This window comes from Pygocentrus nattereri, chromosome 30, assembly GCF_015220715.1.
Source record: "Pygocentrus nattereri isolate fPygNat1 chromosome 30, fPygNat1.pri, whole genome shotgun sequence".
Classification (NCBI taxonomy): Eukaryota; Metazoa; Chordata; class Actinopteri; order Characiformes; family Serrasalmidae; genus Pygocentrus; species Pygocentrus nattereri.
In genome coordinates this window covers 8600850-8612380 of record NC_051240.1, presented here as the reverse complement: position 1 = coordinate 8612380, position 11531 = coordinate 8600850, and the positions used below count along the sequence as shown (strand labels likewise).

The following is an 11531-nucleotide window of genomic DNA, read 5'->3' as shown; positions in this document are numbered from 1 at the left end:
CATTTCCTTGCACATACAATGGATTTTGCAAGGCAATCAAAAGTTTGTGAGGGAACACAATGTCATTGCAATGTTTTTTTTTCACAATGGCACATACGGGGCTCAGTAGGATGTTAAAAGGCAAAATAAGAGCCTATTTTTTTCCAGGTTTACTACTGTTGTTCCATTATTGACATTGCATAGAAAACATACGCATGTCAGTTCACTCAATGCTAAATATAATACAACCACTGCTTCCCATCACCACCACTGTAAAGAAACCTGAATCACTAAGTTTCTCTGCAGTTAAGTTTTTCTCATTAAACCACTTTAACCTTGTTTACATCTCAACAATTAAATGTGGGGTTAAGAATATTTCCCAAAGACACTTTGACAGCATAAATTAAAGGGGAATTCCACCAATGCTCCAAAACGTATGCATTTCTAGTTCAGTAAAATGTAAGCAAAGTCATCCAGAGTGGTTTAATTATCACATTATAACAATCAAATTTTCATATAAACCCTCAGACAACAGTGTCTACATGTGTTTTGTATACATTGTGACCCCTGGTTCCTATCCCCACCACTGAAATCTGAGCAGTGGTTTCCAGCCCTCGTCCTGGAGGCCCCTTTCCCTGCACATCTTTGGGTTTTCCTGCTCAACCCACTTCAACTCACGAGAGACTTGCTAATCAACTGATTAGTTGGATCGGGTGTGGCAGGAAGCTGGGAAAATGCCAAAATATGCAGGGCAGGGCATCCTCCAGGACCAGGGCTGGGAGCACTGCTCTACAGTGATGCATTTCATTCAAACCATTAAAGCTGAAATTAATACATGCACTTGTACACCCTGAGGGCAATACAGCAGGGGCTCAAGCTCCCTCTGGGATCTATCTGTGTACATGTTTTTAGAAGAAGTTTTTTATAACAACCAAGTCAACAAACAGACTAACTGGGATAACAGGCTCCTCCAATAATGTTCAGAGTCAAGCTTTAAGTTTAGAAACTGCAACATACAAAGTAAAGTATGATGTATGCATGTCATGCTCCCACAGAGGTAGCAAGGTACAACTTCTTACAAGTATTTAGAAGCTAGCAAGTGAGATATCCTCATGTGTTTGTGGGCGCATTACCACTTCTTTCCCCATTTTTAAAATCATTCAAAAACTACTATCTTCATTGGTTATTTTGCATGTCAGTCAGATGGCCCTCGACAGTGAAAGCAATGCACTGGACCCTCTTTATGATAGGCAGACAACTGGCTTGTGAGACTATATTTATTCTAACACATAGCACATAACATAGAGGCACTACTAGACATTAGCTTTGTTGGAGCAGTGGTATATAATCTGAAGACTTGATAGAAAAAGCTGCTACATTATAAACAATATAATGAATAAAGAAAACTGCGACTGGTGCGTCACAAAATATAATCTTTCGTGAATTTACGTGAATATTCCATGCTTTGTTATACAGTGGCGGTGCTTGTGGTAGGCCGTAATGGGGCTTCACTCAAACATCACAGTGTAAAATAGTCGCTCGAGTATTAACCATACAAAAAATCAAGCACCACAATGATTGTCAATTCAGTGCATTGTAGCGTAGTTTTGCCCAACAAATATGACAAAAAATGTAAACTTTACGTGCTATTTTTTTGTGATTATTATGGAAAATGGCAACATTCCACTGCAGCTTTTACCAGTCTCCACATTTGTTATGTCAATATGCTCAGTACAAGCATCTGCTTGTGCACCTTACAGGCCTTGCATCATGGCGTAGACTAAGGCACTTGAAAGCCAAAAAGTATCTACATTTGAACAGACACTCAAACTCCCAGTAAGACTACCCATCTTTACTAAGAAATCTTTGCTGCATCACAGAATTTCAGATTTGTCCACTGTACTTTAATGAACAGTATTAGAATTGATTTTAACATTCTAAATTGAGAAGGTTGGATCACCCCTTTCAGAGCAATGCTTATTTTGTGTAAGTGGTATAAAGCACAGAGCCTAATAGACACAAAACTGGAACAAAACGGAACCAATGAAATTGAAATGAATCTCTGCATTCTCAGTTATGAATGTTTCACCACTGGTACGTCATGAGTGGACAGCTTTTTACATGATTTATCCCAAAGACAGTTGATTCATTCCAAAGACAGTTGATTCATTCCAAAGACAGTTGATTCATTCCAAAGACAGTTGATCAGCCAAGACAGCGAGAACTCGAGCCGCTTGGCTTAGCAGCTAACAATCAATGGAAGTCAATAGCCACCCAAACCATTTCCATGAATACATGCCAACTTTTATGTAGTTTCTTAAAATAATATGGATAGGCCCTGTAAACTCGCCATATATTAAAATGGCATGGGTAAATCTTATTTACAAGTTTAAGTTAAAACTGGATCTGCATTATTATTTGCATTACGACCCATTTTCTGGTATGATTCCGCCTTCAAACCCTTAGAGGCTGGAGCGCAGGGGCGTGGTGTGAAATCACTATACAGATAGTTATAAGGCTTATTCACTGTAAGAGAATGAGAAGTTGTATATCAGATAATAAAACCCTATGAAAATGAGGAGCAGAGACCTCAGTCAACACCACTTGCCACTTGCTGCACGTTGCTCCTGTTGCGTGAGGGCTCGCAGGCGGGTCTGGGGAGTCACTGCTGGGTCAAGCGTCCAGCTGATGCATTTCGTCTGGGTATATGTGCACACAGAGCCTCAACGGCAGCTCGTCAAAGTGGTCCTTGACGTGATGAGCGAAGAAAAAAATCTTTCGATTCGATTCGCACGAGTCGTTTAAAAGAATCGTTCAAAAAGAATCAGTCAACCGTCACTGAACGTCTCGCAGCCTGGCAGGTAACGAAACCAGTGATCCGGTTCACTCGTGTGGGAAGAGCTACCGGCAAACGCATGGAGCAGCCGTTACGCGTTCACTTCTGAGAAGGAGGCAAGAGAAGAGGTGAGGTTTTCGTTTGTATTTTCACTTTATGAGAGGTTTCTTTCAATCAGGAATCTCAGACCAAAACCTCAAACTCAGCAGAATTACAGGGAAAAACAGTGCTAGCATAACCGTTAACATTAGCCCTCCGGTGGATTAGCGCCACAGATCCATTACCGCACATCAGCCTCCGCTTCCCTTCCTAGCGCTGAAGTAGTTCTCAAAGACCCTGACCTGGATATTATAATCACTTAATAAGACAGCACTTATTTAAAGGGGAATTCCACCGGCTTTTCAACATTTCTGTATAAGTCGATGGTTGAGATGCAAACAAAATCATTCGGAGCGGTTTGATGTGAAATGGGTTGTTGTAGGGAAACTGACTGACTCAGATTTCTTTACAGTGGTGGTGATAGGAACCAGGGGGCACGGTGTCTACAACGCAAACATAGCCATTTTATTTACTATACAAAACCAGCAGTGAACCTCCTGAGTTGTTATATGTAATTCTGCTGATGATGAAATAGTCTATAAGTTTCCTTTGGGGACTGTTTTGCATCGTAACAACCTACACGTATCCCTCCGCCATGAATAGATTAAAATACATTTATTAAAGTGGGATTTAGGCCAAAACTTTATCACAGAACTATTGTAAACCAGTGTCTCAGACGTCATGTAGTGTCCTTCTGTGAGGGAGCTTCTAGAGGTGGACGTCTGGTTCCTACCAACACCACTGTGAACAGTTATGACTTGGCAAGTTTATCTAGAACAGAGCATTTGACACCAAACTACTCTGAAAGGCTTTGTTTGTACCTCAATCATTTATTTATGCAGACATTTAGAACATTTTGTGCCTAATTTCTGTAAGAACTCTTTCTGAAAAAGAACTATAGTAATAATACCTGAACTTTTTCTTTACAGTGTTACTTACAGTAAATTCATGCAGTTACAGTTTACAACAGGCTAGTACCCAATTTATTCTAGTCACTTACAGAAATACTACAGGAAAATTAAACAAAGGTGTAAATATAGATTGTTATGGATGTATTATACAGCATAGGGTTGGACCATGCATCATTTGTACCAATAGATTGATACAGACATACCATGATGTTGCTTTTAAGGCAACTCTTAACTTTATTGATTTGTTTGATAAATATATAAATAGCAGACATCTCTTTTTTTTATTATTTTGTTGACTTTAATCATTGTATTTGGAACCAGACAGTTAATTGCAGTGTCTTTCATTTACTAGATGCTTTAAAAGAACCGTTTAAAATCCACAAATGTGGTACATTCGGGTTCTTATACACTCTTAAAAGACGATGAACACTCAAAGACCCCTTTAGGGTTCTTTGCGTGGTGAAAGAATTAGGGGGCAGTCGTGGGCTGGAGGTTAGGGATCTGGCCCTGTGACCAGAAGGTTGCCGGTTCAATCCCCAAGGCTGACAGTCCATGACTGAGGTATCTTTGAGCAAGACACCTAACCCCCAACTGCTCCCCGGGCGCCGTGGATAGGGCTGTCCACCACACCACCGTTTAAAATCCACAAATGTGGTACATTCGGGTTCTTATACACTCTTAAAAGACGATGAACACTCAAAGACCCCTTTAGGGTTCTTTGCGTGGTGAAAGAATTAGGGGGCAGTCGTGGGCTGGAGGTTAGGGATCTGGCCCTGTGACCAGAAGGTTGCCGGTTCAATCCCCAAGGCTGACAGTCCATGACTGAGGTAGTGTGTGTGTTCACTAGTGTGTATGTGGTGTTTCACTTCACGGATGGGTTAAATGCGGAGGTGGAATTTCCCCGGTTGTGGGATCAAAAAAGTATCACTTATCACTTAAATAGCATCCAAAAGACTCCTTCCATTATTACAGTTCTTCCATTGTTACAGTGCCATTAGACCAACCCTTTTGGGTGCTATAGAGAACCCTTTTCAGAAACACAATCTACAGTACATTCATGCACATTTTCACAAGTCTTTCAAAGCGCAAAGAACTCTTTCATCATGCAAAGTATTCATGGTTCTATGTAGAACCATTTTCTTTACTACAGAACCCTTGAAGAACCACCGTTTTAAGAGTGTAGTATTGTTACAGAATTGTGGTATCTGTTTATTTGTATACTCTTTCATTTAGAAATCATTGCAGCTGGCGAGGTTATCAACAAAGACCCTATTCTGTTGGATAATTTTTCAAAATTACAGGAACGCCTTCTTAACCTGTCATTCAGTTGGAGCTAAATTTGTGTATTCTCTCTTGAGATGAATCTGGAAGCTGGTGTGGTAGTGGTCATCAGAACATTATCCACATGATTGCTGTAAATCAAGGACATTTGAAGCTTTTCTTCTGTAGAATCTTTTCTTTTGCCTTATGAAGGACATAAACTGGCCCAAAATATAAGCTGCTGCTTTGCCTACTGCACTTTCATTATAATAGTGTTCACTATCCTATTCTACATCTTCTGAACGACCCTAAAAACAAGTAATAAAAAAATCAGTGAATGTTTTCTTTAACAGCCTCCACATGTACACAAATATAGTTTAAAAGTTGTCCTAGATGGAGCCAAGTATATACATCACTATCGCACATTGTGTCTTGGGTTTGTACTGACTGTTTATCATCACCCCCCACTATGTTTTAGTGTGTCTGAAACATCAATAGAAGGAGACTTACAGTCCTCCTGCCTCAGTACCTGGGCAATGAGGTTGAGGCTCCTCTCCATCCAGAATATTCACATCCGGAAAAGAAAACTTCATTAAAAAGAAAGGTTCCATGGAAAAGAAAGGTTCATTAGCCAAATAATTTCAGAGGCCTTGCCTAAACACATCCAAAACAAAAGAAATAAGCAAAAGTTCCATTTTTATGTTAGGTAAGACATCCACTCTTCCTGCTGCAGCATTGTGGTCTGTTTTTTTTTTTATTCTGACCTATTCAAAAAAGAAATATGAAAACAAGGACATGTCAAAATGATTTAAACATTCAGTTCGGTCTATATCTCAGTGATGAATAGGAGCATCATCCGTAATTCCCATATAATAAGGTAATTTGTGTAACCCTTTTCACACCAACTTTCACCTTGCAAGATCCACCAGTTCTGCAGGCCCCTCAATTGAAATATTCATTTTTGCTACTCAGCAACTGAATATATTTGAGCAAAAAGGTGATGAAGGGCATTTTTATTGTGTTCAAATGTTGTTTCTTAAAGTGGCAGTTGTACATGATTGATTAAAGAAAGCTGCAGTTGTCCGTATCACCTCAGCCTTCGTGGAAAGATATGAGTGGATTTCATCCCCTCCCATTAGTCCATCGTTGCTCACTAGCAGCTCAACACAGAGTCACAACATTTCAGTTGTGAGTACTTGATCATATTGATTAAAAATATCAGATTTCTGTTACATTTTCATGTAATTCTGTAATTAATTGACTTATTGACCTGCTCATGCTTTTTCCACAAAGGCATTCTTTCATAGTAATTGTTGCTAGGTTGGACTGGCTTTGTTGCATGGTGGCAATTCAGTCCTTTCCCATCTTGTTCATTGTTCTATGACAACATAGTCTTATTTTGTAGAATACTATAAAAAAACTTCAATCACTTCAGTCTTTCATTAAAACGCAATAAGAATTCTGACACATTCCACACAACTTTTCCAACCTCACGACAGTTCCATAAAGGACCATATTTTTAAGCAGAGCATGGTTAAGTCAATTGTCCGCTCTAACTTTGGCAGGTTCCAAGATGATTCCAGTTAACGAGTTCCGGAATATTGCCTCAGAACCCAACCCCCGGTTCCGAATTTTAAAGCCTTGGTGGGACGTCTTCTCTGAGTACCTGTGCATAGCTATGCTAATGATCGGCGTGTTCGGGTGCACCTTGCAGGTATGCCACCTTTCACTGTCAGCCATCCTCCCCCACACTGGTCACATGTTTAAATACTGATAGAGGACAGAAGCGCGTGACCAGCACTTTGTTTATTCACCAAAAAGCATTCAGAGATTAGAGTCTGCCTATTTTCACTGTATACAGGAAATAGTTTTTCCTGCTCTGTTGTGTACACTTTCTTATCATCAGTACTAATTCTGAGATTAAAAGCTTTCAAGTCATTTTAGACCTTAGGAGTGATAGAAATTAATACATGACGATTATATGAGTGGAAAATAATTTTATAATTGCAATCTAGATAGACAAATAGATACATAGCATACATACATACATAGCATTTCATACAATACAAACATAGCATTTCATTGATCCTGAAGGGAAATGACAGTGTTACAGTACCAAGACATATAACTGCACATAAACTTACATATATTACATATATTGAATGAGTAGAGCTTTCCTGCTGCTTTTGGCAGGAACATGTCATACTGGTGTTCTAAACACTGGTGTAACCAGACTAACCAGTTGTGAAGAATTGATTTAAATATTTGGTAAGAATCTAAGATCACCGCTGTCATCAACATTCAGAATATTCAGTAGAGTAAATGAGACAATACATTGTGTTGTGTGGGTTGAGCTCTACTCCTTCAGTTTAAATGCGTTATTCATGGGATCTTATCAGTGAGGCTGACCTTCAAGTGTGAGAAAGGCACACAATCCTGCCTGTTTTTGCACTGTCCTGACCCAGATTCAAATAGAATTGGATTAGTAACTCTCCAGGGCTTAGTATTACATTCATATCATCTTATGTCAGACATTACAAGTTTGCTCCTGCTGAAGCACTCCAGAGCTCTGCCACAGAATGAATGATTGAGTGCGACAAACTCATTATTTCCAATCATTCCTCCATGTGGAGATCGCTGGTTAGTGTGACAAGTGTTGGATATAGTTCTGCTAGTCAGCACATGGTATTTGTCATTGGTAACTGATCAGAAAATAGTGGTCGACTAGTCATAAGGTATTACACAAATGGTTGTAACACCTGTAATTGTTGTACACTAGTATTTAGCAGTTTTTAGATGAACATTTTCAATAATATAGAACTAATTTCAACCCTGATACATGTATGAAATGATGTCAATACTGTATAAATTCATATGCTCAAATAATAAGTAGAATGCTTTTAAAAAAAGGATGACTTAGATGACTGAGAAGCTGGTGAAGCTCAGATCTTACGGCTTGATAAGAATTACTATAAATTGGTAATTACAGTATATTACTGATTATTTATAGAGGTAAGCTATCAACCGGAAGGCTGCTGGTTCGAATCCCATGACTGACCAGGTATACCTAAGGCAGCGCACTTGGCCCCCCACTGCCTGAGGCGGTGCTGATGTGCTGCTCCCAGATTGGGCATGGTTGGGCAGCAAGCTGACAAATTTCCCTTGTAGGACCAATGAAGTACATAACAAAACAAGTAGTAGTGTGTCCCAAAATTTATAGTTGTTCTGTGCCTTCCACGTCTTATAGCTGACTCAAGAAAAGATCTCCTGTCTCCCTGATCGTATTAGCGAGACCTCAGATGTAGACATGGACTGTAACCATCTCCAACAGCCCAGAGAAAACAAGAGCTTCTGGGAGCATGTCATTACTAAGCAAATAGCCCCCAACATCATGGAGATTTTTGGCCGCAAGAATGATCTGGACATCCACCAGTACATCTACATCAACAGCTTCTGCTACGAACGGGCTGTGCACTGGTATGCCAAGTATTTCCCCTATCTGGTGGTCATACATACCATGATCTTCATGGTGGCCAGCAACTTCTGGTTCAAGTTTCCTGGGACGTCATCCAAGATTGAGCTGTTTGTGGCAATCCTGGCCAAGTGTTTTGACTCACCCTGGACTACACGAGCAATTAGTGAGGTGTCTGAAGAGAGAGAAGGTGAGCGGGCAGTTATGTGGAAAAAGAATGCTGTGAAACCATCAGCAGTGGAAAGTCCTGATGGGGAAAGCGAAGCAACTGTTTTTATGCGGTCCACATCAGTCGTGTCCAACTCAGAGAATGATGAGACAGAGCCTGCCACATCTGTTCTGGACAAGAAGGAAGGTGAGCAAGCCAAGGCTCTATTTGAGAAGGTAAGGAAGTTTCGGACACATGTAGAAGAGGCAGACCTCCTGTACCTCATGTATGTTCTGCAAACGTCACTAAAAGTCTTAAAATTTGCCATTATTACCATGTACAGTGTTGCCTTGGTGCCAAACATCGAGATTGTGGTCACCTGTGTAGTTCCGCCAGACCTGACTGGGTTTAACTTGTTCTGTTGCAATCATAACAAAGCACACCTCTTCTGTAAACTGGCTTACTGTTACATCTGCTTTGTTGGCGTGTATGGACTTCTATGCATCTATTCCCTTTACTGGTTGTTCCATCGGCCATTAAAAAAATATTCCTTCGAGCAAGTGCGTCTGGAGACAGGGATCAACGACATCCCAGACGTCAAAAATGACTTTGCCTTTCTGTTTCACCTTAGCGATCAGTACGACCCCCTCTATGCTAAACGTTTTGCTGTGTTTCTTTCTGAGGTGAGCGAGAGCAGATTGGGTCAGGTAAACCTTAACCACGAGTGGCCCATCAAGAAACTTCGCACACGACTTACCCGCAATGCAAGTAACCGCTTGGAGCTGCACTTGTTCATGCTGTCGGGGCTACCGGACACTGTGTTTGAACTACCAGAAGTAGAATCTCTGAAACTGGAAATGATAAGCAATATGACGATCTCTGGAACAGTAACCCAACTTACAGCCTTGCAGGAACTCTCCCTCATTCATTGTCCTGCCAAACTTCACCTACCGGGCCTCGCTTACTTGCGGGAAAACTTGAAAGTCCTCCACCTCAACTTTGACAGCCTAGAGCAAGTACCCATGTGGATGTACACCTTACAAAATTTGGAAGAACTCCATATAAGTGGTCCACTGTCCAACGAGCTGTCCCGCAGCAGCAACTTGGACACCTTGCGTGAGCTCAAGAAGCTAAGAGTGTTGACTTTGCGTAGCAAACTGACCAAAATCCCTTCTGCAGTGGGGGACGTGGCCGGCGAGCTGCTGAGACTATGTGTGCACAATGAGGGCATCCGGCTGCAAGCCTTTAGCAGCCTGAAGAAGTTGGTAAACCTAGCCACCCTGGAACTGACAGCATGCGAGCTGGAACGTCTGCCCAGTGCTGTCTTCAGCCTGGCCAGTCTGCAGGAGCTAGACCTGAGAGAGAACAGGCTGACCATGGTGGAGGAAATCCTGAGCCTGCAGCACTGCCGGCGACTGAACACGCTCAAACTGTGGCACAACTCTATCACTTCTATCCCCGAACATATCAGCAAACTGCGCTCACTGGAGACACTCAACCTGAGCTGGAACAAAATCTGGAAACTGCCTCCAAGGCTTTGCTACTGCACCAAACTCCAGCACCTTGACCTCTCTCACAATCAGCTAAAGTTTCTGCCCCCAGAAATCGGGATCTTACAGAGTCTTTGGCACTTTTCTGCAGCCTACAACTCCCTGGAAGCGCTACCAGATGAGCTGTTCTCCTGTAAAAGGCTGAGGACTTTGGCACTGGGAAATAACAGTATTGCATTTCTGTCCCCGAGAGTTGGGAACTTGGCTCATCTGATTTGTTTGGAGCTAAAAGGAAACAGGTTGGAGTCTTTACCCGTGGAAATAGCTGACTGCAGCCTGCTGAAGTTGTCCGGGCTGCTTGTGGAGGACAGCCTTCTTGATTTGTTGCCTTCTGAGATCAAACGCAGAATGAATGAAAGATGATCTGATTCATATTTGTTGTAGTAGAAACTCACCAACCTGATGAATGTAGCTCACCTTGAGTTGATTGAATGCAAAAGCATAATTGGAGGAGGGACAATTATCCTTGATTTGGGCTAATTACTTGCAAAGTTAATTTTATGTGTGAAAATGGCTTAATTGAATGTGGAAAAAGTATTAGCATTATTATTATTTATTTTCCTCTGTGATTGCATTTTTTGCTCATTGCAGCCAGCCCTGACTTGAGCACAAGCTTTTAGATACTCCTTTGAGATGAGAAATCATCAGTATTAAATGATATTCATTTTAATTATTGCATTAAGTGCCTTAGATTTTGAAACTTTTTTACCTTTCTTGCAATAAAGGATGTATTATCATTGTGTTTTTATGCCTGATATGCCTTTCAATGTATGACTCTGAATTGTTGGAAGCATTTTCAATCACATCTTTAGCTTTTCTCCTGCTGAGCAGTGGGTGGTCAAACTTGTTTAGTTGGGTCACTGGCTGGCTTGAGGAGTTTTTCCCATTTTTGCTGGAACAGTAGAGATCATGTGGGTGTTCACAGATGATGCAAGATATTACTGCACAGATGAAACTAAAGATCTGCTGCTTTATTTGCATATTTATGCTTGTATTACAGTTGTGGAACCAAATGATGTGGCAGTTCACACACAGCTTATATTTCCCTTCACTGATCAGCATCTGTGCCTTCACAAGAATATGCTAAAGATACAAAGTTCAACCTCTTGTAATTGTAATTAATCCACCCCATAGTGGAATGTGGTTTGGCATGCAGCCTGTGAAAAAGGAGGAACAAAAAAGTAACAGGTATTACTTGTTTTACTGTAGTATAACTATGCCCAGTAGGCCTATAGTCCAACCTTCCCACGTGTTACACAGAGTTCATTACTGAAGT

General features: G+C 41.0%; 1 protein-coding gene across 2 annotated transcripts; it reads left to right on the top strand.

Moving 5' to 3' along the window:
• The first annotated feature begins 2730 nt into the window (after positions 1-2730).
• si:zfos-323e3.4 (volume-regulated anion channel subunit LRRC8C) lies at positions 2731-11003 on the top strand. Of its 2 annotated transcripts, XM_017692957.2 has the most exons (4): positions 2731-2943; positions 6651-6799; positions 8333-8941; positions 9389-11003. In XM_017692957.2, exons 2-4 carry the CDS (start codon positions 6659-6661, stop codon positions 10616-10618), a joined length of 1980 nt encoding a protein of 659 aa, XP_017548446.2. In that variant the 5' UTR covers positions 2731-2943; positions 6651-6658; the 3' UTR covers positions 10619-11003. The 2 variants fall into 2 exon arrangements, with proteins under 2 accessions (XP_017548446.2, XP_017548445.2); XM_017692956.2 differs by having other exon boundaries at positions 8333-11003.
• The last annotated feature ends 528 nt before the right edge of the window (positions 11004-11531 follow it).